The 27,427-nt window shown below is 40.4% G+C and overlaps 3 protein-coding genes across 9 annotated transcripts in view; 1 reads left to right on the plus strand and 2 right to left on the minus strand.

The window, feature by feature from the left end:
• Positions 1-27,427, minus strand: part of LOC135347803 (uncharacterized) — a gene marked incomplete in the record, with an annotated part of 825,189 nt that overhangs the window by 751,573 nt on the left and 46,189 nt on the right.
• Positions 2,665-15,100, minus strand: LOC135347967 (uncharacterized). 7 transcript variants are annotated; one of them, XM_064546130.1, is made up of 13 exons: positions 15,018-15,100; positions 13,055-13,126; positions 12,105-12,277; positions 10,112-10,274; positions 9,898-9,993; positions 9,556-9,725; positions 5,671-5,777; positions 5,540-5,611; positions 5,358-5,480; positions 5,188-5,307; positions 5,064-5,134; positions 3,292-4,988; positions 2,665-3,084 (listed from the first exon to the last, which is right to left on the minus strand). In XM_064546130.1, the coding sequence occupies exons 1-6, from the start codon at positions 15,069-15,071 to the stop codon at positions 9,591-9,593; spliced, it is 693 nt and encodes a 230-aa protein (XP_064402200.1). In that variant the 5' UTR covers positions 15,072-15,100; the 3' UTR covers positions 2,665-3,084; positions 3,292-4,988; positions 5,064-5,134; positions 5,188-5,307; positions 5,358-5,480; positions 5,540-5,611; positions 5,671-5,777; positions 9,556-9,590. The 7 variants fall into 7 exon arrangements, with proteins under 7 accessions (XP_064402200.1, XP_064402201.1, XP_064402197.1 ...); XM_064546131.1 differs by lacking the exon at positions 5,064-5,134 and having other exon boundaries at positions 3,292-3,501; XM_064546127.1 differs by having other exon boundaries at positions 3,292-5,134.
• LOC135347893 (bone morphogenetic protein receptor type-1B-like) lies at positions 15,343-27,384 on the plus strand. The gene is made up of 9 exons (XM_064546007.1): positions 15,343-15,534; positions 19,980-20,135; positions 22,032-22,217; positions 22,659-22,774; positions 23,599-23,737; positions 24,876-25,058; positions 25,192-25,644; positions 25,842-25,963; positions 27,161-27,384. Exons 1-9 carry the CDS (start codon positions 15,450-15,452, stop codon positions 27,272-27,274), a joined length of 1,554 nt encoding a protein of 517 aa, XP_064402077.1. The 5' UTR covers positions 15,343-15,449; the 3' UTR covers positions 27,275-27,384.

Here is a 27,427-nt window from a genome sequence, read left to right on the forward strand (position 1 = left end):
TTCGCACAAGACAGCTCCTCACACTCTAGCTAGCTAAGCCTATATCTATGACAAACTAAACTTGCAAAAAATAGACCTATGACACGGAGTTCTTTGTGATTTAACGGTGATTTACGGAGTAAGTATACTTACATACACTATTAGTGTTTCTATTCGTTCCACCTTGCTCAGGTATTCGCTCTTTTTTAGCGAATACCTGAGCAACCACAGCAACCACAGCACATGCCCAGATACACGCCCAGATACAATCAATACCAGGCCGAGGAGGCGACCTAGCGTTCAATTAGAGACGGATCGGCCTGGGATCGAGGCTAGTGCATGCCGGAACAGAACAGCTGTATATGACTAGACTTATAGTACAGATCCATAGATTTCTAGATCTCTGTGTACGTGTAGAGCTAGCTAGAGGTGATTAAAGTCAACGCAATGGCAACAGCTAATATTACAGGTGATCATTCTAATTTTGTTGTAGCTGGGCAGCCAAGCCCAGATGTGGCAATGGTTGTCAATGGAATAGCAGGCTGTGAGCTGCTTACTCAAGACGATTCCAACAAACAGGGCATAGTATTTAAGAAACAGAGCTTGAATGGAGTTGCAGTTACAGCTTGTGCTTTCTTAGGTTTGGGAGTTTCAAGTGATCAGACTCCAGTGTCAATCAGAGCTCAGTGCCCGAAAGATCAAGTTGGTGTGATTCTTTATTGCATTACGGTCAATGGGCTTGCATTTGAAAGAGAGGGAATAAAAGAAGGAATGGAAAAGATCACCAATGCCTATGGTGCTGACATCTGGCAAAGGTGCGTCATTGCTTTTTTAAGGGCACATCGATGTGCGACAGCATTGGCCGAGCACGGGAACAACAGTGGTAACTTCTCAAGGACACAAGAAATATGGGAACGGCAGATTCAGGATATTATGGCAGCAATGTCATCACCAGTTCAAGAAAAGAAAATTGGCTTTGCAATAACAGGGAAAACAAATGAAGTAGCACTTCCAAATCGAGATTTTTGGATTTTTGGCTCTCTTATTTGTGGAATATGGTTTACGAAAAAAGTACAAAGGTTTGCAGAAAAGGATTGACGAAAATTGTAGCTCCTAGAGTTCAAAAGAAAAATGAAATGAAGCAGAATGCTGATGACATAAAACAAAAGCAAATCTGGGACCAATCAATTTCTTCAAGTGCCATGCCTCTTGGAATGAAGATTGCTATCGGAATAGGTAGCACAGCCGCAGTGGCTGCTGGTGGAGTGGGTGCCACAATTGGTGCTGTAATTGGTGCTTTAGCCATTGGCATTCCATCATTCGGCGTTGCCGCTGGTGCTGGTCTTGTGATCGGAGCTGTTGTCGGTGGTGGGATTGGGGTAGGTGTTGCTGGAGCTACTGCAGGAGGAGCAGCTGTATATACGAATGTTAAAGAAAAAAAAGAGTTGGAGGAATGTAAGTCTTGTTATTATAATAATTATTATAATTATAGGCTCCAGCTTTATACCATTATACCTATATGCTTCTGTTTCAATGCAGTCTACAAGCAGCAAACTGAAGCAAATGAAGATTCTAGATCAGCAGATGAAGAGCAGCCACCACCACAGAATGGGAAAAATTAATAACCAGAGTTTTAAAGTAGCTAGTGTTCCCGGTTTATTACCTGACTGTGTGGCCTGTGCATGTACATGTACGTGATTTTATGTCAAGTTTTTAATTAGATTCTTGATCATCAATCAATTACTTTCAGTGACAACATGATTATAGTACTCCTGTTAATCCTCACAAGTTGAGTCCATGCACCCAATTTTTAAATGTGTTTGTATGTACATGCTTTGCACAAGTGACAACAGTCCAGCCAACTCTGGAGCAAGGGCAATTAGGGCATCAAGGTGTCAGCTATGAATATCATTATGCTATACATACTTGTTCCTGGCTCTTCTATAATTATCATTACATTCCTTGCTCCTCTGCTCTGCAAACTACGTTGTCCAAATTACAGACCCATGCAAGTACGAAAAGAAGACAAAAAGTAGCATAATTATACTCAACTGAGAGCACTATTTCAACATCTGTGCACACACATTATAATGCTAGCTAAGTAAAGGCCAGGTCCTAAATAAACAGTTTGTGTGCAAAACAATCGTCAACAAATATACATAGCTGTCAACGTAACCTAATGATGCCCTTGCAGTACTATACATGTACGTGTATGTAGATATCATCAGGGGAAGTACCAGGGGAAACCCATAATAGCAACCAGAGGTTAATTACATTCCACAAAGCAAGATAATACACAATCCCACAAAGTGTAATAACAGTGGTAGTGTTTATATATAGGGTTGGTTTCTGTGTGGTATAATTATATACGTATACACTAGTGCTAGTGCCCTTGGTGAGGAGAGCCGTATAGTGAGTCAATATATAGATATCTTCTTAGAAAACCGAGCAATTGATACAATAATTATAAGAATAATGCTCAGTGCAATGAGCTATATAAAATTGTGAAATTAATGTTATAGCGTTTATAATTACTCACATGTGGTTTTAATGAGCATTTTCCAATTATCCGCAAGTACACATTATTGCGAAATTAAGGTAGTATGAAGAAATACATGCACTATGGGAAATAAAACATGCGTAAGCCAGTACTGCTAAAATTAATACTGCGCTGCAAACGAATCCTCAAGCCAGCCACATGTACATGGAACAAATTATTACAAAAAAATGAACTCTGATTACAAATAAAAATAGATTGTTAATCACACATGAGGGTCTTTTACTACGTCAACATTTTCAATATTAGTCTCACTCTCATCAGTTTCGTTGTTGTTATGGTTACTATTCTCCGAGCCCACCTGCTCCAACTCTTGTCCGACAGCCTCACTCGAATAACCCTGACCGGAATCACGCAGGGAGAGGTCGTATGATGTCATACAGGGATGTTTGGCTGTAGGGGTCTCTACGTAGGGATTGGTTGAGGGGTGGATCATGAACTGTGGTATCGATGGGTGGAATTGGGACGGGAGCTGGAGGGCGTGGTTTGAGGTAGTCATAGCCACTTGCGGCTCCTCCGTTTGTGACGGCAGATGATGGAGATGATGACTGTATGTGTGTGGGGAGGGAGGTGGTATTGATAAGGGACAGAGACTCACACATTTACGATGTGTGATGTGCAAGTAAGTATACACATTAATTATAATGAGTAATAAGATGCGATTGAAAATTAGAAGTGAAGTGACTAGCAATACCACATTAAAACTAATCATACGTTTCCATAGTGCAACTAGAGCTACTCTAGTAACTGCTCACCTCTAGTTCCTCCCCACTGAGTGAGATGGTGTGGTTGCCATCGGAGTGGCTTTGTTCGGACAGATTGTTATAATATGGACGTTAGGAGTTAACATGGTTCAGGTCAAAGTAGTAAGGGTTTCTCTCGGACAACATGGCGTCAAATTTTGACCGAAGGTCCATCGATCACCAGGGCCTCACTCCAGCAGTTGCACATGATCTCGATCGTAGCTGTAGGGTGTGTAAGGGGGGGGGGGTAGGAGTTAATACTATGCAATAAAAGATTTATACAGTGCTGAAATAAACCAGTTTTTTTTTTAAGCACTAAGAAAACTATTATGGCATTAATTTTGTTGTTTTGAATCACGTTGTACTTAACCGAGTGTTGCAAGCGCGCGCTTGCTAATGCCTCTCGCCATGTTTTTACTTTTGCTCAAAAGTATTAGAGTGTTATAGAAGAGGTAAATAATTTGCAATGTACTTTGGTTGTTTCACAGTTAATAGTGTATACTGATCGTCCAAACAGTGGGAGCAAAGCTTTGTCAAAGGCATAGTTAGTATTCTGTGAGATAAGTATTAAAGACAGAATTCAATCACAGAAAGTAATATCTATAACATTGTCAAGCAGTCTAAAAAGAGTTTAAGCACAGAATTCAATCACAGAAAGTAGTATCTATAACAAGCAGTCTAAAAAGAGTTATCAGAAAAGGTTGTTACCAGGACCTCAACAAAGATGATTCTGCCTGGATTCTCTTACACGTGGTATTGAGGCGCATGCGCATTACATCCAGGAATAAAGGGTGTGTCTGCAAGTTCAATAATGGCTACTAAAATAGCTAACTTCTTTAGCAGCTCTTTCTGACTATTGTAGCTAACAAAAAGCGTTGTAATAGAATACAGCTCGTAGTAGTGCCAAGGAATCGTTCGAACCGATAGCTCCTGAGGACCAAAGCTGTTTTTCTTCTTTTGAGAAGGCTTTTGCGTGTTTCTTGTCACTTCCAACCCCCTGTTTACGTAGTTCTCTGAAGACAGAGTCCATTGTGTTATGGAAAGTTTGGAATCTCGGATCGTTTTTTGCAAGAAATTTGGACATTTCTTTGCATTCAGTGAGCGCATATATCAGAGAATACCAGACAGGATGCTGTGTATATAGTTGTAGAAGGGTAGGGTTCTCCTGTCACTTTTCTTGTCTCTACGATAAAAATAGAGAGCCAATGAGCTGTTCTGGGTCCATTTTCACAAGCAGGTCTTCTGGGCATTTGTCAAATTCGTCCTCCGTATTCATGTTTCTGTGCTGCAGCCATGTTTCAAAATGTTTGACTGCCCATTCAGTCGACTCTTGCGTCTTTTTGGGAACAAAAGTTTTCGATAGTGAAGCTGTTCTTTGCTTGCCGTACAGAACCGAGAAGCTTGGGCTGGGGTGTGTGGCTTGAGTGCAGGTTTTTTTTGCAAAAGAGGGGGCTGGGCTCATTTTTTGCAGAGCGCTTCCTGCAGAAGGCGGAGTCATAGTTAATTCTTCCCCGAAGTTTACCCAAACGTGGCCACAGAACCTCACCTTCAACCACTCACAGGTGAATCCTTCCGCTTAGCCTCAATGACGGTGCAAGACTCGATATACGTGCATAAAGCTTCTGGACCGCAGGACAGGATATTTTTTTCGACGTAAGAGTGTTCCACCCAAACACTTCAAGCAACAGATCGAGAAGGCTCTCTGCAGTCTATAAAAGGCATGAAGACAAGAAAAAAAGAACTTATGGCCAAAGAATTCTAGAAATCGAACATGGTGTGTTCACCCCGCTAGTGATGTCAACCTCCGGAGGCATGGGTAGAGAAGCACAGACTTTTTAGTTGGAAAAATCTTTGTCTGCATGCCAAAAAAGTTATGCTTGTGAAGACAATGTAATGTTTTTAACTTACAGAAGACGGCCACTAATAGCGGTATACCAGTGATTCGAAGTTCCTCACATCAATGCTGCAAGTTCTGACTTCAATCTCATCACAGGAGGTTGCAGATTTTTTCATTCTCAAGATTAAGAGCTGGGGAGAGGGGGAAGAATCATATTTCAGTAAGTTAGCTTCTCACTCACTTTCTGTGCACCAAGTCTAATTCCCCAGGCCGAATGGAGCATTCTCATCTTTAAAAAGTTGATTAGTACACTCAGGAGCAGCTGCCCCTCTCCCTCGTTGTTTCTCTCACCACTAGACTTCAACTGTAAAGAAATGAACAGCTCTTAATTAGCATAATTAACACTACGCATGAATAACTTACCTCTCCCACAATAATCTGAAAACACTCATCACTTCCAGCATCATGATACAGAATGGCTGTATCAGTTACACCCTGTTTGCACAACAAAATGTTTTCATGGTCTACACAACACTCACAACTGAGTAACATACATGAATCGGCAAAGAAATGGCCTTGTCGTCAGGTCCGATGTGGCATCCTGGCCACTTCAGCCCCAGCCCAAGCGTGGTGTTAGAGTCGTTGTTTGGACAGGCGTGCCCTATAGATACAAAATAGTAATAGATCTGAGACGCATAGATTCTATATGCAATATAGTCATAATTCGAGAAAAAAATTAAGGTTTCTACAAATTCTATCACAGCTAGATTTAAGCTTAAAGTTGTACTTTTATTTCAACCAGAGCGGGACACATTACAGTATAGCTACCCAGAGGAGGTCCGACAACCATGCACCTAACATTAATTTTTGCTGAATCAGTATTTCATAGTTGCATTTCATAGTTGCAGGACACTGCGCAGGTAAAGTGTACTTTTGCACATGCATAATGTTTTATCTGTGAAGATAGGTATACATAATTAATTATAAACCTGTAAATAGAGCCTGAGGGATAGGCCTGGGGTTATTATACTGGGCATAATTTAGAAGGGTACAAGCAATTCTGGGAATAATAATCAGTTTTGTAAGCAACATCTGCATATGATCAGGAGTGTCTATAGCAAATTGCAATGCAATGCCAAACTAAAGCTTAGAAGAATCATCTATAATGCTTCATGCAGTACAACAACTGATAAGGCAAAATTGCGTATTAGCTTTCATGAACATTGTAAATTAACAATTACCCTAACCCTATGATTTAATTTATAGTATGAAGAATTTTGAAGCATAATTGAGAATATAGCTCTAGTCTAGTCTAGAGTTTAAGATCTAGCTACCAGCATACTGTGCAAAGCTCCTTTTCTTTTCAGCATGCAGCGCAGGTGGTCTTCCAAGACGTAAGAATAGCTTGCCCTTTGATTTTGTGTTTCGTTTGAAAGAAGGAATTGTGAGGACATAGTGAGAATTAGCAGATTACCAATAAAGAATACTTTGAGAACATTTTGGAGTCTGTTCCGATACAGCTTCGTTATTCTGTGCATTCTTTAGTACATCTAGGTGTGCTGATACACCTAGCAGGGTTTCATACAGAGGTAGGGGCACCCTGGGATCCCCCCCCCCCCCCACCGACAAAATGCTCACTTGAAAGTTAAACCTTTAGTGGGACCACATTATTGGCCAATTAGAGCTTAAATTTTTCAAGTGGTTGTACAATTGGGTCAGTCCAGTAAAAACAGTTAAGAATGAAAGCACCGCAGGTGCTGATGCCTTGGTGGAGATGCCCAAGCTACAAAACATAAGTTATAGTTGTGACACATGCACGAGTGCCACATGGGATATATTGGCTCAGTAGTGACTTAGGCCCGAGGGGCCGCAGGCCTCGAGTGCAAAGGCACTACTGAGCCAATATATCCCATGTGTGCACGAGTGAGCTGTGTAACAACTGATTTGTTGCATTCCTTGTGCATTCCTTTCTGTGTACACATCACTCGTTTTATAGGACAACTAGTTTCAACTACTTGTGGTGGCTGTGGAATGCTCCAGACGCATGAAAAACGTTTTCTGCCTACCACTGAATCTGTTTAACAGTGTTATACTGTAAAAGGGACCGTTTCAGGTTACTGGGTGGAGGGTGGGCTTTAGGTAACTTCAGCCATACTATGCCAGTATCTAGATAGTGGCACAGTTCAAGGCTTGACCTGTGCCATATGGCAGATATTGGCACAGTGTTTCCTTTGATCTGCCCACTCAAAATGCAACAAAGCTACGTATTACTAATAGCTTTTATACACATGATAAACAATAATTAATTTGCTGTATGCAAAAACTCAGAGAGTGGGTAATAATCGACCATGATTGTTGTTAAAAACGATCGATGCCAAAAGTTCAAGTCTAAAATGAATGTGGCTGCATTAGCAGAGCCTTGCAGCTCTCTTCTCACTCTTGCAGCTACCAATAGCTTGCGTTCTAGTGCAGAGCTAACTACTAAGTATATAGAGTAGCAACACTCGGTAAACAAGTTTGACTACGTGCTCTTCTGAAAAGGCTGCAATGGCATTCCAAGTATAAGCAAAACTAGGCATAACTTGAGAACGAAGCATTATTTTGCAAATCCACGAATTAAAATCCAAGTAAACATGACTAGAAGCCTATAGAAACTCTTACTTGCACTTGATTCCGCCTTGAGCAGCTGTAGCAGTCTACACACAAACACAGACACACTACCGTATACCTCGCTTGCGCATGCACACCGAGGCATAACTACATGTAGACCAATGGTTTGAAGCAAAAAACCTCCAAATCGCACCTCAAACAATCATTCCCAAAAAAATTTCCCCGGCCGATAGTTGTTTCCCCCCCCCCCCAGCAAAAAATCCTGTATGAACCCTGCCTAGATCTAGTCTACCATGAACCAGTGTTTACCATACCCTCTCTTGGCTATTGAATTTTACTACAAACAATATGAAACTCTTGTATTGTATGATATATAATTATAGATGTAGCTTATTATGCCTCGGTGCGTATGCGCAAGCGAGGTATACGGTAGCGTGTTTGTCAGTCTGTGTGTGTGTGTGTGTAGACTATTATAGCTGCTCAATGATGAATGAAATGCAAGTAAGAACTTCTATAGGCTTCTATAGTCACGTTTTCTTGGATTTGCAAATTAAAGCTTCCTTATCGAGTTATGGCTAGTTTTGCTTACTTCAATGGCCATTGAAGTCTCTTCAGACTCGTGCATACCATCTTTCTTCTAATTACAGCACCAAAAAAATATTGTATCTGGAAATGGTCCCTATTTAGAAAAAAAAAGAATTGTTGGCCCAGGATGGTTTTTGTATTAGGGCAGTTCTTAACAAATAGAACAAATATGGAAAGTATGAATGGGTGTGGTTTTAGGCAGTGCGCGATCCAACATAAAGTCGTTTTGATCGAATAGCGTATGCACCAGCCCCAACACACAGCTTCTAATCAGACTGGTAATGCGCATTAGAAACGAGGTCTATATGTAATATTGAACGTGGTCACTCTTGCTTTCTAATTAGCTTAATTAGCACCACAAAAAATGATCACTTAGAACAGAAATTGTACAGTGCTTGTATTAGGGCGGTGTGTAATTAGAAGACATAAGTACTTAGTATAATTATGGACTTTGAGTGTCTTTTTGCAACAGTCATTGTCGATCTTTTCCCGCTTGCTATTTTTGTTATCTAGCGATCTAGATAGATCCTCAGCATGCAAGCTAGCTAACTTCTTCCATGGAGGCATCAGCACCCACGGTGCTTTCATTAGATCATAATAATGATTTCATATTCAAGTCACAAAGTATAGCTAGATCTAGCTAGCTCCATAACAACAATCAACAGTATCACGGTAACTCAGAGAAACTATAAATAAGAAACTCATTCCTGTCTTCCATCAGAATTAAGAGCCAATTGCTGTCTCCTCTTCATAAACTTCAACTTATCTACTCGTACTCCTCTGAAAAAAAGCATGGGAACAAGCTCCCAAAAACATTTGCAATGTGTGTACGATTGGCTGGGGGAAGCACCAAAAGTAACAAAACAAATGTGGGGAAAGCCGTATGTTAATCCGTCACAACGTCATGAACAGCTTGTGTATAATCAATTATGCCACTATACAACAATTTACATTTCACTGTATATGCTCGTACATTTGTACATTTCGATGTCAAGTCAAGTCAAGTCAAGTATTCTTTAAATTATCTAACTGCAAGTTTATAGATATGTTGGAGGGTATTGTGCTGCATGCCATGTACATGATTAACTTTACATCCTGTTCATAACGTTGTGACGGATTGACGTACTGCTTTCGCCTACACTTGTTTTGTTACTTTTTGGTGCTTCCCCCAGCCAATCCTAGCAATTTTCACATTGCAAATGTTTTTGAGAGCTTTGAACTAGTGTTAAGAGTCGGAAACTCACGAGAATTGACTATACTCTTGCTGGAGGGTGACCAGTTAAAACAAGGCTCTCACTAATTCTTTGCCAATAGCATTGCCGAATTTTTCCTTTAGTGCTTCTTTGTACAATGTCTTCAGATCAAAGATTAGAATTCTCACTTCAAAGACATCCATCTGACTGAGCAAGCTTTCCTACATATTGATACAGTAGATTATAATCCCACATACATACTAATCAGTAAAGAACACAGGGTTATACAACTATATTTTTAAAAAGGGATAACCAATGAATGCATGTACATGTAACTATAGAAGCAAGCAACACTTATACATGTTTCCAAGCCAGTACATAAAATTTGCTTACAGGATCTGGGAGGTTAGCAGCGATTTCCAGTTCGTTACTGAACTCGCTTGGTGTCCTCTCCATATATTCTTCCTTGGTAAGAGACATGAGTTTGGACTGCAACCGAAGAAAATAATTATTTGTTAAGTGCATACTATCATTTGGAAATGAAGTAATATTATATTCTTAAGCTCTTTTTTCACACTTCTGAGACCAGTTTCCACGGTACACTAACCTTCTCCTTTGCCTCCACCACGTTTTCGTTTGGTTCCAAAAATGAAGGCTCAAATGCTCCAAGTTCAGGGCTAGTGAGTGCTGTTAGCACTCTGGCCTTTTCGGGGATGAAACTCAAGGGCATGCAACCCCCAAAGAAGCCGCCACTCTCTACTGGGACAAGCCTGTGTTAGAGAGAACTGATAATCAGAATCATTCTTAACCAACAGAATCTTGTTAATCTAAGGCACATAATTATAGGAAGCCGTGGGTTATTACCCGAGGCACGTCGGCGGCCACAGGTATATACAGCATGGATAGCCTTCACACAACAAGTTATTAGTTTTAATAGTGGCAGAAATTGATGTTAAACCTTCGTTGTCAAGCAAAATCTAAGAAGCTTGTGACTGGGTCTGCTTACCTGGATGTTAGTTAATAATTATAATTATTTAACTACGTCATGCCTACTTATCTAAATGTGGGAGGTCTCAGCCACGCCCATATCAATATGGCAGAAATGTGCAGGTAAGAGAGGTACAGTGCATCCAGTCTAAAGAGTAGAATACCAAAAATGTGTGAGTAGTTGTACTTAAATGTAAATATTTTATGATTGCTAAGAAAATCTGTTGATACCCTTGTGTAGGCGAATGAATAAGCTACATCATATACAAAATTGTTTCTATGACAACATAAGGTGGTGGGTTTGTGGTGATTAATAAAACAGTACCCAATTGTTATAGTGGGTAATCAGTTAGGGAGAGAAAAGGCCAACGGTTTCCGGCTAAGGTTTGGAACTTTGTCATAACATCTATAGATAGTTTGGTTATCTTATGAAAGATTCGATGTTACTTAAATATCTACACATCCTCCGCAGTGCTCAAAATTGCTAGTTTTTAGTGCCGTTTTGGTTAGGGAGAGATTTGAAGAAAATCTTACGGCTAAGGTCTAAAAATTACACGGAGTAAGCTTGAATAAATTGTCAAACTTTTAATAAGAAAATTTTTTCCAAAAATACTTTAGTTCCAGAGATAATTGATGTTACGTACATTTTTTTACGATCACCCCCTTTATCACCTAAAATTATTTCCCACTACGACAACTTTTGGGGAAATATTTTTGAATCATGTTGTAGCTTATTCTTTTACCGGTATCAGCACAATTTCTTAGAACTGTTCCAATCTTGAAATACATTTAAGTACAACTACTCACCTATTTTTGTATTCTACTCTCTAGACTGGGTGCACTGCACAGCCTGAGAGGTCATGTGCCTCGTGAAAGCGATCGCAAATCTGAAGAAAACGCTCATGCATCGAGTTGTAGTTGTTTGGAAAACTGGCTATAGAATGTCCTGAATATGTCTGTACAATGAGAAAATGCTTCTCGAGAAATTGCTCACTCACTCACTCAGTCAGACAGACAAACTGCGGTGAATGCGGTAATAGTGGAATTTTTCAAATGACAATATTTTATGTAAAAAGCTACAAATGCTCTGCTAATCCTAATTACAACCTACTGGTTGTACTTATTGTTTGGATCCATGGAGGCTATCCATGCTGTAAACCCACCGCTGTCGCAGCCAGGTGAGCAGACTCAGATGATATACACACACACAAACCAACCGACTACTATAACCCGTGGCTGCGGCCCAGGCCTCGCGGGTTAACAAGACACACCAACGGACCACTATAACCTGTGGCCACCCACGCACTTCGGGTTAATGAGGTGAACCAGGACACTTTGTAAACAATGTGAATGATAATAAGGTACATGTATTACCAAGGGCGTATAAAGAGAAGAGGGCATGCAACTGCCATTCAATTGTACGTATCCAGCAAAATATGAAGGTGGAGATACACTATATTTAGCACCTTGTGCATATAGGCCGTTCTATTAACTATTTTTTAGCGATTTTATGCAGCCGCCCACTTCATATTTTGCTAATCGACAGTTGCATGCCCTAGCTCTTCTCTTTATACGCCGTGGTATTACTTAGTACATATCAGCCAGCAACTCACTTTAATGAGAATTCCACAGATGCTGCATTCCCTTTAAAGGTGCCCACTCCAAATATCTTTTGTATTGTGGAGCTAAACGAAAGCGATGCGAAACTTGACAGATTAAGTTTGGGACCTTTTTCCTTTGCGAGGGCTACATTTAGAATGGTGTCCGGCAGTGAAAAGATAATAGTCTGAAGAGAGAAAATGAACCCGGTATACAGTACAGTTAGTGAAACAGATCAATACAGACAGATGCATGGATAAGTGATTGCTCCTCTGCAGACTTGCAAACTTATAGAACTCTACGCTTTCATCTTAGGCCATGCAAAATCAAATTGTAGTTTCTGATCAGGCATGCCTGCTTTAATTTTTGTTGCCTTTTGAGGAAGTTAGATAGCACGTGATCCAAATTTAAAAGGTAACAAAGAAAAAAGCGAAAGACTCACTGACACGTAATGTCCTCATGGTGAAAATAGGTGAAAATAGGACACAATGCAAGATGTTAATATCTACAAGGATCCTACGTGTATGTGACTAAGACTATCGTTGGCCGTGATTGGAGAGTAGTAGAGATCTCTGAAGATGCTGAAACAACTACTACATGTATTTTTCCTATATATTCAGCGATTTCAGATTGTGTGTGCCTACTGTGCGATTCTACTGAGCCTGGAAATTACCGTACCATAATTAACTTATGGTTCAGTGTGGCCATGGATTATTATTAAGCCATTAATCAGAGGCTCTCTCTTATATATACAACTGCTCTATCTTTTTGTCAATGCAGAGACCGTTATTCTATGTGAAAATCGACCCAAATGCTACAAAACCACTGCCAATCCTACATGTATCTACCGGTTTAGCTCGAGCAGCATGCACTCAGTCGTTATTACTAAACTACCGTGCGTCCAAACTCGCTCTTTGCTATGCACCGCGAATAAATTCAAATTTGTTTAGAGTGCAAAATTTACCTTTTCTTCAACTTCATGTACTTTCCTCTTCTTTGGGGCAGGAGGAATGACTGGTGAATTGGGCATTGCCATCTATAGATAGAGAGCAGAAATACTTACAGAACACGCCAAAAAAGCATAATATTTACCCTAGCAACCCCTCAACAAATCCTACTAACTAATTGCTTCTACATGTAGGCAGGTTACTTATACAGCAATAATAATGTGCATTTACTTATTATGTTGAGGCTATCCATGCTGTAAACACAGCAGTGCTATACATTGTAGCAGCCAGGTGAGTAGACTGTGACTACTATATATTATTATATGCATGGCCACACCACAAACAAAATGCCTACATGTAGGTTAATACTTCACTGGAATTCGGACACTGTTGCCTGGAAACTACTCTTAGTGGGCAGGGTAGGCTATCTACTACAATGCATCCAGTCTAGAGAGTAGAATACCACAAATTTGTGGGTAGTTGTACTTAAATATCTACGATTCTAAGGCTAGAGCACTAAAGTGCAAACCCTCGCTTGAAGAGCACAACTAGAGGAGTGGACTGAGTCTAGTGTGTTAGGGGGGGAAACAGGCATAGTGGACTCAATCAGGTGTGTTAGGGGACAGGCATGGTGGAATCAATCCATAGTATGTTAGGGGGAAGGCACAGCGGACTCAATCTAGTGTGTTAGGGGGGGGGGACAGGCATAGTGGACTCTATCTATCCATTTCCTATATACTCGTGGTGCAAATGAGTGGGAAATGATCGCCATGATTGTTACTAATGCACTATCAATGTGATGCCCCACTACCCCTCCCCGGGCCTAGTAGGGAGATTATAGGGGGATTTGACACGAAAAAGCAGCCACAGTGAGGCATTTGACACATCCGTGTACTTACTCTGCATACTTAGTTTACTGACTTTTACAGGTCAAGGGTCAAAATATGTCCATGTGCAGCTCGCATTATTTAGAATATCAACAATAGCTAGCTAGACAAACACTAAAATAAAATTAATTATCAACAATGAACATATACGCAAGTTACTATGGATGTTTTAATATTTCGGCAAATACTAGTGTTCTCCTATATGGGGCAGGATCAGTCCCTAACAAGGGTATTTGACCCAAAAATCTAGCCCTATATGAGGCCATTTGATAGGGTGGTTGTCAAATCCCCCACCTGTCCCGGGAGGGGGTAGCGGGGCATGACAGTGATAGATGCATAAAAGGTGGGCTAGCCGCGGCGTCACAGACATTATAGTATGTACAACGATCTTTACAAATTTTACCTCGCTAGAAAGCAAGACTAATTTCATTTCAAATACAGTTTCTGGTCAAGAATTGATTGAAGAATCAGATAGCGGTGTTTTTCTCTGGATTCGGAAGGTCAGTCGTGACGTCACAATGACGTTTGACAGCGGTACCTTAAGTTGGCTTGGCCTTACTAGCAGTTCAACACTCTTACTCTTATCTACTCCGTCCCTTGGTAAAAAACATACAAAAGAAATTATAAGCTTAACCAAGGAAATGTATGCAGCCCAGTTCGTCAACATAGACTCAAATAAGTAATCTGTAAGGCAAAACATAATATGGCCAAGGGCGTATAAAAGAAGAGAGGGCATGTAACTCCACTATCAGTACACGTACACGTAGCTAGCAGAGTTCAAACGTGGGCGGAGGAATGTGTGCATTTGCATGAAGTGCTCATTTCATGCACATGCAGTCATGCACATTCATCCGCCCACGTTTGAACTCTGCTCATATAGGAGTTGCATGCCCTTGATATGGCTACGGCAGTGCTTCTTAAAAGGGAGCACATACCAATAATCAAGAGCACTCTTCCACGCTTGGACTTCACTTTAAATAAAGCACAGGACATGTACGTGTAGGCTTGTTATACGCAATTCAAAGGTCTCAGGAGACTAATAGCTAGTAATTATTATTACTACTTATTAATTATTACTTCATGAAACACTTACTTTGTTGAGTGATGGTAGCAGATAGGGTTTAATATCCTGTTGAATATTCTGCATGCAATCACGGAGAACTCAAAGAGTGGGTAATGATCGGAACCGCGCATCTTGTTTAGCCCTTTCGTGCAGAGGCTGGACACGCGTCATCCGTAGTCATTATTAATAGGCATCAATAAATCTCATGAATACGCTTAAAATCGATGAAAAGAAGAAGAGCACCTCGCCTAGCTACATGTAGCTGTTGAGGTAGGTACAAGTAGAACATGATTAGAAATCACTAAATCTAGACAGTGTAGACAGGTCTATTAAGTTAGTACAGTAATGGAACATGTCCCATGCAGTTTGCGGCAGCTAGCTGCATTGACCAACCATACATGTGCAAGAGTATATTAATTCCTTGTTTGTTTCTCTCCAGTTTGCTTTAATTGAGATTGCAAAATGAGAGATTACGTTGTCCCAGTGTCTATGTGCACCATGCTGCTGCTGCTGCAATGGGCTCCCTCCGCCAACAGAGCTCAGAATTGTAAGCAACGTACCAGACTCTGTTTTTATATCATAATTGTGACTGCATGGTGTCGTGTATTAAATTGTAAAGAGTTAGCTTTTGTGTGTGCATACAGTTATAGCTAATAGCTACTTGCAGTCCCTTTCTCAGAACGTTGGGAGGACTTGTTTTGGTACATGGTAGGCCCATTGTGGTACCCACTACCCACTGTGTACACACTGGGAGGTGTCTGTGGGAAAATGACCTGAGATAGAGTAGAATACCTGTACCACTAGATCCCTCCCTACATGTACACGTACTGTTGGAGAGTACTACACACTGCACTGTACATGCACAATCTTGTGTGATTGATCTTCATGAAGGTCCACTAAAAACCATGGTTGTTGCCAGGAGTTGAACTTGGTTGTTGCTAATAGAGTGTTGATAATTTTCAGTAGCTGAAGCTGTAGCTTGTTAGCCATGTTCGTCTTTTGTACGAGTATTTTACCACATTTGAAGATATTCACTCTTGCAACTAAAAATTATAAGTTGACCAACAAATATTACCGTATAGCTAGTAATTTCTTCGGCCCAAATATTCTACGAATAGACCTTTTGCGGATAATATTTCACTTTCAACTGTTAAATTAGGCGTAGCATTTGCGGATAATGTTTCTGCGTTTACTTATTCATTTGTAGACTTCACAGAATTTTTGGGCTGCAGAAATTTCTAGCTATACGATATTCAAACCACATCCCTTTTCTCACTAAAAAATTGTCCCCTGCCCACTTTATAGCACATGATGATGACTAGGTCTTTTACAACAATTCAATAGGTGTAAATCTTAACAATGTTCCAAATGTATTGCTTTGACTGATTGAGAGTTATTGTGCACATTAGATATTCCATACTGCTCTAATATTGTATGATTGTAACGGTAATTTGTTAAAAATAGTTATCCAATTTATCAGACACAGTGCATGGAGGTGTTAAATTATTTGATCACCCCCGGCTCACTGAAGTATAAGTATGTGTGCATGTGTGTATAGTGTACTCCATGCTTTGTATTCCAGGCTCATTGAATGAGCTTTAGTGGAACTACTCAACCCTTTTAATAACTTTCAGGGTTTCATACAGGATTTTTAGCCAGGGGGGGAAATGACGACAGCCGTACGGCATTGAAAATTTGGGGTCTGGGGGGGCAGAAAATTTGGCGGAATGATTGTCTAAGGTGCAATTTGGAGGTTAATGTATTTCTATTACTCTAACTGTTATAACTAGAGCACTAAAGTGCAAACCCTCGGCTGGTGACATGATAATAAAGAAACCAGAAGAGTGATAATGCAGTGCATGTAGCATGTATGACTAGCACAGCAACTCAAGAGCAATAAAACTAAACCAGACTGTAGGGATGCTGAAACATTGAGTATGTCACATGAGACATGCACTGTGGACTGGGATCACAGCAAAGAAGCCTGGAGTCTTAGACTAAGAGAATTATGGCTCCTTCCAGGCTAGAGTATAGGATCCAGAGTCAGTCAACAACCAGTCACAATTCTACTTTCTTGGCCCTTATTCATGTTACGGGATCACTTCAGCTGCAAATACCTAGTCAGCAGAGGCAGTAATTCTAGCTTTCTACTTTAGTGACCCTGTTCCATTGTTTCTGGTACAGGATCACGTCAGCTGTAAGTAACCCATGTGGAAAAATCACAATGTAACATAGGGTATCTCGAATAAAGGCCGCGTGTAGTTAGCAGCTGCCAACGGGCAAGTTTAGCTTTTGCTCGCTTTTATTTGACAAAGAAACTTTAACATCAAAATCTGCCACTATTTAAATCAAGATATTGTTGTGTGAAGGCTATCTATGCTGCAAACGCAGCGCTATGGCATCCAGGTGAGTAGAAAACCCCATCACAAACAAACAAACAAACAAACAAACCAACAGACTACTATACCCGCTGGCCGCGGCACGGCCTCGGGTAATGAACTTGTGCTCTACCTTCCCCTGGTTGTAATTATCATACTCTCACAACCACATGCAGTGTTGTACAAATTATGTGAAAATCAGTATAGATCTCAATAGACACCATAGCAACAACTAACAGAGGGCAATCAGGGTTTCATTTAGGATCAAAAATTGGGAGGGAGGAAGATTTGGGCGTGCGCAAGCGCGTCGCAAAATGTTTAGCTACGCCCACTTTTGTTGATTACATGACGCATCACAGTACATATACCTTGTATTTAACTAATATGATGACATGTATAGTACTAATGTGATGTTTGGGGGGGAGAAGGTTCCCCCCTGCCCCCCCCTAGATGAAACCCTGGCAACTATAATTATACATAGGAAAATCAGATACCCTAATAAATGGGTACTAATTTTAGCGAATTCTAGCGAATTTGTAATTAACGCTAAAGTATGTTAATAGCATTTTATAATGAAAATGTACTTTTGCTAAGCAAGCTAGTCCTTTTTTCATCTGTATCTGACTCCAAAACTCATACTTGCACATCTTTTAACAAATACTTGCGGCAATGAATTTGCTACAAATCCACCAAAATTAGTGCCCTAAAAACAGAAAAATCTGAAAACGCTAACATTATTATAACCGTCTATAATAGTAACATTAAGGTTCAAGGCTTTGAAAACGGCTGTTGTGCAGCAGCTGGAACTAAGATCAATGCAGAGTCAGCACAAAGAGAAAGTAGTGCACCTGACATGCAGTGAGACCGGAGTAGGCTCACAGTAGAGTCAGCTAGGAAAGAAGCTTGGAATCATCCCATGAAAACAAATAGGGCTCGAGCGATCCATACAGCTGTAGCTAGTGCGCATGTACTGTGTAATGGGATGCTTCAAACTAAGCTAGCTGTAATGCCATTATTAATGCAATGACATAGCGCTCAATATTTCATTCTTTGTGTAATTATAGGCTGCATAGTCGCTGATGTGTGTAGTTCTATGTCGAGTTGTTCTTCCTAAAGATCAGGGTGTCCTACTGGGGGGATATCCCCCCTAAAATTTGCATTAGGTACTAGTTGAGGTCCATAGCTGGCAATATTACATACTATAACAGGGTATTGAAGTAACAGTTGACCTTTTTTAGCAAAATGTTCTAGTTACTTTTCTTATTTCCCCATCTACTTCAAAGTCCTGTATGACACCATGAAGACCTGAAGATGAATGACCCTTTTCTGGCTAGACACAATCGAGTTCATAATACACCACTTGGAATTTTAGTTGTGCGACATTAATTGAAATGTGGGTGTTGAACAGATTCAACACTGTTAGAGGGAATATTTGAAAATAATATTATTGTCCCCCTATGGACGTTATTCATGGAAATTCCAGTCAATGCCCACGATGCTCCAATCAATCATTATAGCTAGCTGTTAATTCATTGACCTGAATTCGACTTAAGCCATGCACTTAGTATAGCCATTATGCTCAGTGCGCATGCGCAAGCGAGGTATACGGTAGTGTGTGTGTGTGTGTGCGTGTGTCTTTGTAGACTGCTACAGCTGCTCAAGGATCAATGAAGTGCAAGTAAGAGTTTCTGTAGGCTTCTAGTCATGTTTTCTTGGATTTTAATTTGTGAATTTGCAAAATAATGCTTCGTTCTGGAGTTATGCCTAGTGTTTTGCTTACTTGGAATGCCATTGCAGCATTTTCGGAAGAGCACGTAGCCAAACTTGTTTACCAAGCGTTGCTACTCTACTTAGTAGTTAGCTCTGCATTAGAACGCTAGCTATTGGTAGCTGCAAGAGTGAGAAGAGAGCTACAAGGCTCTGCTGATGGCAGCCATTAATTTTAGACTTGAACTTTGGCATCGATCGTTTTTAACAACAATCATGGTCGTTCCATAATCATGGTCAATCATTACCCACTCTTTGAGTTTGCATGCAGCATGTAAATAAAAAAAAATGTTCATCATGTGTATAAAATTAAGCTATTAGTTAGTAGTTTTAGGATATGTATAGCTTTGGCATCTCCACCGAGGCATCAGCACCTGCGGTGCTTTATTTATTTATTTATTATGGACACTCAAGTACTTTAGGTCATAGTAGTCCCATTATTCAGGACAACATTAAATAGTGTTCGTCAAATGAAACTTTGGAGGTATATATACAAATGACATCGTTATACCGGTACACACTCTGGTATTCTCTGCCACGTAGGTGTCAATCAATCCCGGGAAAATCTGTTTTTTCACATACTGTATAGCGCGAAATTTTCAAGGCACTTGTATTTCGTGGATTGGCCTCTAAAAGCCATTTCGTTGTACGATGTTCGCGGAATGACTGCTTACCGGAAGCCACGCCTTTAAATATTTGCATGATAGCAGTAATTAAAGAACAATTTTCGTGGACTTAATTTTCGTGTGGAATTCTAACCCACAAAATCCGCGAAAATTAAACCCCTCGAAAATGTCACGCTATACGGTAATTATTATGTTCAACTCACTTATTCATTTTCACACAGACTCTACTCCAACCTGCTATTGTGATGATGTGGCAACACCGTGCACTAACAATACTTGCTCCACTTTTGCAAATTGGTGTCTAGTGGACTTTAACCTTGATACTGGCATCACCCGTCGAGTCTGCACTCTTCTCGGCCTGACTTGTTTCTTAGGCAGTGAGTTACTAAAGTGTGTGTACATGTAGAGTCCATAATAAAAGAGAGAGAGTAGTATTGAACGAAGCCTTTCCTTGGAATCAGAAAGGAACGGGACTTCCTCTAATCTATGCAAGGCAGTTAAGGCTTCGTTCGAGACTCCCTCTCTTTTATGACTCTTGTCAGTACATAAAACCCTGCAAGACATGTATATGTTGTGGTACTAACTAATAGACCACATTGACAACTCTTGGTCTTCTATACGTACATGCACTCCACCACATTTCGAAAGCCAGCTGCTACCCACCCATCACTACGTATATCCGACTAGAAAAACATTTGCAATGTGAAAAATTGCTAGGATTGGCCAGGGGAACCACAAAAAAGCGTGGGAACAAGAAATCAGACGAGAGCATAACTCCAATCCGTTACAACGTCAATCACATGTACTGGTAGTTTTCCCATGTTTTCCCAGCCAATATGCCACGCAATTTTTACTGGTGGAGTGATGACCAATCCCTATATATATTTATTATACATCCATTTTGGAATGTGGGGCGATTTGTGATGAATTGATGTTCCTAATACATGCAGTGTTGAGCACATGTATACACACAGTCCATCCATGCGTATATAGTAACATGCACGGACCGTACTGGTGACCTGCATGGAATGATGTGGTGGATGGAAGCTGATAGATGGATCTGGAACACAGTCTATTATTTAATATACTATGTATTGTACATGTTCATGACGTTGTAACGGATTGGAGTTATGCTCTCGTCTGATTTCTTGTTCCCACGCTTTTTTGTGGTTCCCCTGGCCAATCCTAGCAATTTTTCACATTGCAAATGTTTTTCTAGTCGGATTCCCTTTCTTTTTCAGTACAGTTTACGTATCATGACATGCATAAGTGGAACGTCAAGAGGCAGTACAGAAGTTCAAGAAGAGAAGACAGGACTAATCAGATATCTTCTCGAATATCTCTGGACTAATAATTATAGTAATGAGTAATAATATTATTGCTTGATATGTTGAATTTGCGAATCAGTATTAATTAAATGACAGCCATTTTAAGAGCATGATATCTAGCCAGTGTATATAGCATGCCTGTCAGAGAAAGGGAGCTAGAGGAACAGTGTGAAGAAAAGCAACACCTCAGGCTCTGGAAAAGCACTGCTGCACTGATTTTAGGCGCACGGTTTATTAGCCACGCCTATCTATTATTAATTGGCCACAAAGATGGCGGAATTGTCTAGGTATAAGAGAAATAGAGACTGAGAGGTCATCTGCCTCGTGGAAGCAATCGCAAATCTGAAGAAGCGCTTTGTAATCCAGGTTGTAGTCGTTTGGAAACCCTGTGCAGAATGTCCTGGAGATGGCTGTACTTGGAGCAAATGCTGGGCAAGAAACTTACTTACTTACTTACTTACTTACTTACTTACTTACTTAGTCAGTCAGACAAAGAGCGGTGAAACGTAGAAATAGTGCAATTTTTAAAATGACAATATTCATTCATTAAAATGTTCATGGATTATGAAATGAGAGATACAAAGAGAGAAAAGGCTAAATAAACTATCTGTCTAGCCAGTTCCTTGATGTGACCTTTCCCTGCAGAGATAGAACAGTTTGAACATGAGTCAAAATAATTGAAATATTGCTAAACACGGGCAAACCCACTGCCAATCCTATGTAAAACCTACTGGTTTTACTAATGTACAGTGTAATCTACAAAAGTAGACACTTTTAGTGTATATGCTGTTTGACTCTGAGTGTCCTGATTTTAAGGGAGTTCCGTAGCGGGTTATTTTTGTATGGTTAATTTACGTCACTATCCTAAGCTGTAGGAATGTTACGAAATACTTTAATTGGTAGTTTATATGAAAATTACCCCGCTATGCTGTATATTTATTCCAGATTTCCAACATAACAAACTAACCCCACCTCGGTACCGTGGTCAGTGCTGTGACAGTACAGGGTGTAACAAGTGCCTCATGCCCCCTAATCTGACATACGAGCAGTGTCTCCAAGTTACCTTCCCCTCAGGCTGCCCCCCAGTAAACTGTTCACACTTGATTGAACCCCCTACAAGCAATGGTACAGGTACGTTCATGTGTATAGGACACACTTCTCTTTGTTTATGGATCATGTTGCTCCTCCTTTGTGTGGCACTGACCTATGTGTGCGAATCAGCATGTGTGGTTTTGCAGAATGATTACCGTATAGCGGGTAATTTTCGTGGTATAAATATTCGTTATTCGTTATTTTCGTTGGCAACCCATGCACCTCCACGAAATTTTTTTCCCCCAAATGAAAACTTAAGAGTAGTTTACCGGAATGCATTCAGCAAGGCAAACGAAATTTTTACTCACGAAAATCGCCATGTTGGAGTTAAACGAATTTTTGACCGACCCCACGAAAATTGACCCACTATACGGTATTTATCGACTCATTCCTAATTAATATCTATGCACACTGGTATTGTTAGGTCATCAGTCCTGAAGTTGGTCGCAATTTTGCTAATTTTATATCTCCCTCCCACAGACGCAACAGATCAAAGACTACCTTGGTGGGGTATCTGCATAATTGTTTCCGTTCTCGCTATCCTCGCAGTCCTGACTATTGTTTGTTACTTCTACGTTTTTTGTCGAAGTTCATCTGTGAGTTTTAGAATTATGTAGAGTAGCAAAATTGTCAGGCTGTGGGGGTTTATCAATATTGCATAGTAACTACCGAACTACATCAGGCATCAATAATCGTCAACTAAAAGTGTGTAATTAATGCACAAACAAATGTTGTTATACGCATCAACAGATATAGTTGTGAGACTAAAAACTACATTGGGAGTTTGTGGGTAGTTCGAATTGTGATTTTCATGGGTAACACTTGCCAAGGTACCCCAATAATGAAATGAATGCAGTGATGTCATACATGCTGCTGTGACTAATGCTATTTTCTATTGGGTGATTTCTCACTGCTGATAAGGGATTCGGAGGTGGAGGGGGGGCATACTCAATTATTTTTAGTCATGCCCGCTTTTTGGTCACCCTATAATTACAGAAAATGAATTTGCAATCAGTGTAGCTAGCAGCGCCTGACATGATCAGTGTGACTGTCTGTTTGTCTGCGATCACCTACGTTAGACAACACTTAAGTGTGTTAGCCATTTTCTACTGTACTAAACTAGTTCACAGCTGCAATTCGGAGGGGCTCATAAGCATCCTTGCCCCCCCTCCATTTATCCGCCCCTGCATTGCTGATTCAACACTCCAATTAATAATGTTGCTTCTTAATTATTATAATTATTGTTCATCTTAAAATGTTTGTGGACGAGAACCCTCACTCGCACAATAATAGAATTGATACTAGAGACTACCACTATAAGAAGTTATGTATGTTGTACGTATGTCCGTGTGATGCTGTGGACATACCTCACTGTATACACTCACATACCCCCACCCACATACCCCACCCACACACACAGATCAACAAGTGTGAAATGAACTCGCAGATTATTTCCGAGAGTGGCAACAGCGGTGTGTCCAGTGGGGAGCGGTCAGGAGGAGCTTTGATATTGGAACCAAAAACTTTCGCCAAAGAAATCAAATTGATTGAGCTAATTGGTATGCCATACATTTGCTGTGTGCACATGTTTTCCATTTCTCAGACCTCCAAAAAACACTATAATATATACTTATACCACACTTATGTGACCACTAAGTCTCATTGGTCAACAGCTGTAGGATGTAATTATATAGAATATACAGCCCCAGGCCATGCACAGTTGTTGCGCGCGTGCGTGGGCGGCCACGGGTATAGTAGTCTGTTGGTTTGTTTGTCCGTTTGTTTGTTTGTCACAAGTAAATCTACTCACCTGGATGCCATAGCGCTACGTTTACAGTATAGACAGCCTTCACACAACAATATCGTGATTTAAATATTGGGTGTTAAAGCTAAAAAGCTTGAACTTGCACTTTGGTAGCTATCGAGCTACATGTGGCAGACTACGTATTTGCAGCTGAAGTGATCTCGTACCAGGAACAATGATTCGAATATAGGGTCACTATTAAAAGTAGAAAGCTAGAATTGTGACTGCATGGTTGTTGACTGACCCTGGATCTTATACTCCAACAGCCTGGCAGGAGCCGTAAGACTCCAGGTTTCCATAATGCAATGTGTCTCATGTACCACTGTTCTCAAATGTTCAGCATGCATGCCTGCCTCTCCAGTCTGGTTTAGTTTTATTGCTCTTGAGTTGCTGTGCTACGGTCTTACACTCTACATGCACTGCATTATATCACTACTCTGCATGTTTTCTTTATAATCATGTCACCAGCCGAGGGTTTGCACTTCAGTTCTAGTATCTATAAGAGAGCTTGCAACTCCAAAGAGACGTCGAATGGTCAACGCTTGACCAACGAAGCTCGTGAGCATCTGTAGAGTAGTCAACGTGTTACTCAACTAGCTATTGGACGGCTGCAAAATCCAGCACAGTTTGTTCTTTTTTGCATCGTCTACTAATTTGTTGCTATGCATGGGAGGTCCTTTTATAGTGCTGCAGTTATGTGGTATAAGTCAGATATACCACATCTACTCGGAGGGTATGCACCCCATAAATATCCAGGTGTGGTATATATCCCCTATACATATAGTAATGCAACAGGCATTCAAAATAGATGTATAATAATTATTATGCATGCATGTACATACTTATCTAAATTGTGCGTGGGAACCAATTAATGTCACGTATAACTCACACAGCTTCTGGTGGTTTCAGTCAGCTCTGGAAGGGCACACGTATTGGTGCCACTGTGGCTGTCAAGATATACAAAAGTATCGATGATCATGATCAGAGCTTTGAGAGGGAACGCTGTATCTACACAAGATCGTTTCTAAATCACGAAAGTATAGCCATTTATTACGGGGCCGATTTGCACACTCCTCGTAAGTTTGTGATAATTATTACAATGTTCCCCACGCTACGTACCTGTTGTTAACAGACGTAAAGCTTATGTTATATGTGTTAATCAATAGAGCTACATGTAGTCAAACATGATTATTTCATACATACATACAGCTCTTTTTCCGACCGAATTTTGGCTCATTATGCGGTACTATGAGCACGGTTGTCTAGCCAACCACCTCATACACAACACACTTTCACAGAAGAAAGTGTTACATATCCTTTGCAGTATTGCCGATGCACTGGAATATCTTCATCATCCCTTCAAATCTTTCTTTGGAAGGAATCATGAAGGGATTGCCCACAGAGACATCAAAACAAGTAATATCCTGCTCAAGGATGAATTTGGAAGCTGTGTTGTGGCTGATTTTGGTTTGTCGCTTGGTGCAGAAGATCTTCTTCCTGGGAGTGCCCCGGTAAAAGTGCAAGTGGGCACTAAGCAATACATGGCTCCCGAGGTGTTGAATAACTCTGTTTTAACGACAGAAATTCAATCATTCTGTGTGACGGATATTTATTGCTACGGGCTTGTGATGTGGGAGGTTCTTCGGAGGTCAGAGGGTGAAGGTTAGTAGAATTCAATGTGATTATAAAATTATATGATACCAATGCTGTGTAAAATGGCTCATCTTATCTCGAAATGTGACTTAAAACTAAAAGTTATATAGAAGGGCATTGTCCCTTGTTCAGAGCTGCATGCATGAGCTCGACCAATTGATTATGGTGTATATTATATTGATAGCTCCTCGTTGTGTATACTGCAGGTGAACCTAGTGAGTATGCAGTGCCGTACCACAACCTCCTTCCGCCTGACCCCACTATAGAGCTGGTGAGGGAGGTGGTTGTAGAGCAAAGAGTGAGACCACAGCTGGAGGAAAGATGGAACGTTAGTATAATTTAGAGTGGATATTTTATGGCATTGATTCATTTACAAATACCGTATATACAGCAGGGAATTTCCGTAAGGTAAAATAATTCTTTGAACGACAGCGGTGATTTGAATGAGTACAAACTTCATTTGCTTCATTTCGTGCACTGCAGTGAATGCGTTCGGTAAACCACCGTGGGTAAACTGTTTATCAAGGTCAGTCTGCCCACGCAAATAACGAATGCGTTCCCCACAAAGTTAACCCACTATAATATAATTATATATACGGTAGTGGTATTACCGTACTCTACCGAGATTACGCCCACGTCCGAAATTACGCCCACCCCCACTTTTGAGTGAAAGTTCCTACACAGTCTAATTTGTCTCGAGAATACGCCCACCAGGAAGTGATACATTTGTCAGTGAGCAAGTTGTCAAGAAAGGTTTAGCAGTTTACTGTGTACGCTGGTTAGCTCTGAATAATTATAGCTAGGTGTGTGTGCTGAAGGCTAAACTGTACTTGTCAGCTAACCTATATTCTAGGAGAGAGAGAAAAGAGAAAGAAAAATACTATAAACATGCATGTACGTACTTACTTAATGTGAAACCTAAAGCGTGGACATTTAAAATGAAATGAGCATACATTGTTCCCACTAAAGTTATTTATTTTGCAAATTTACGAATCAAAATCCAAGAGAACGTGGCTAGAAGTCTATAGAAGCTGTTAGTTATTCGTCGCATTGCAACTGTTGAGCAGTTACAGCTGGAATACATAGTGACACACACACAGTCGGCTTTACCGTATTCTTCGTGCGGCTACGCCTCGAGGCATAATGAGGAGAATGAACGCCGAACCATATTGAGAACTTTGTATACTTTTGAGCACATGAGGTTATAGTGTTTGTTGCCCTCCATGTAAGTCATCTGTGACCTGGAATGCATGAAGATTATCGTCTCTTAATTCTCCAGTGCAGTATGTCTGCATGCGTACATTATAATAGCTAGCTCATTGTAAAGTATCATTGTGTTCAATTTTTCATGATGACATCACCATTTTGAATTATAATGAGAGGAAAGTGGCCGTTTAACGCCAGCGTTGGTTTATACGTGCGTTTTTATAGAAACGGAACGGGAACTTTTTATTGATGGGTACTGTACAGTCACACATTTGGGGGCATATTAATGTTGACCGAGGAACCCTCTCTCTCATCTCAGGTCCACTATCAGAATATTGTCCTGCTAATGCAGGAATGTTGGTCAGCCTCACCGGATGGTCGACCCACAGTGGCAAGAATAAGACTAAAACTGACAAAGAATTTTATATCATAACTATCAGCATTAATGGCTTTTTGCCTGGGGCAGGTCACGATGTTCATAATTATATTGCTGTTCACTTTGTGTTTGTTACCTTAACTTATATTTATTATTTGAACACAATGTTCTCACACAATGTTATATATCACTTATATATAATTCTAATGT

Source organism: Halichondria panicea, chromosome 14 (assembly GCF_963675165.1).
Source record: "Halichondria panicea chromosome 14, odHalPani1.1, whole genome shotgun sequence".
Lineage (NCBI taxonomy): Eukaryota > Metazoa > Porifera > Demospongiae > Suberitida > Halichondriidae > Halichondria > Halichondria panicea.

What these genes read in the sequence shown, in the direction of transcription:
- LOC135347893 (XM_064546007.1), top strand. Translation starts at nt 15,450, where the DNA reads ATGAGAGATTACGTTGTCCCAGTGTCTATGTGCACCATGCTGCTGCTG. An exon ending in GGCCGATTTGCACACTCCTC is followed by an intron (nt 25,059 to 25,191) that starts GTAAGTTTGTGA and finishes ACATACATACAG; the next exon opens with CTCTTTTTCCGACCGAATTT. An exon ending in TCGGAGGTCAGAGGGTGAAG is followed by an intron (nt 25,645 to 25,841) that starts GTTAGTAGAATT and finishes TGTATACTGCAG; the next exon opens with GTGAACCTAGTGAGTATGCA.
- LOC135347967 (XM_064546131.1), bottom strand. Translation starts at nt 15,071, where the DNA reads ATGCAGAATATTCAACAGGATATTAAACCCTATCTGCTACCATCACTC. An exon ending in TCTGTGGAATTCTCATTAAA is followed by an intron (nt 10,275 to 12,104) that starts GTGAGTTGCTGG and finishes TCTCTAACACAG; the next exon opens with GCTTGTCCCAGTAGAGAGTG. An exon ending in CTGCTAACCTCCCAGATCCT is followed by an intron (nt 9,726 to 9,897) that starts GTAAGCAAATTT and finishes ATCAATATGTAG; the next exon opens with GAAAGCTTGCTCAGTCAGAT.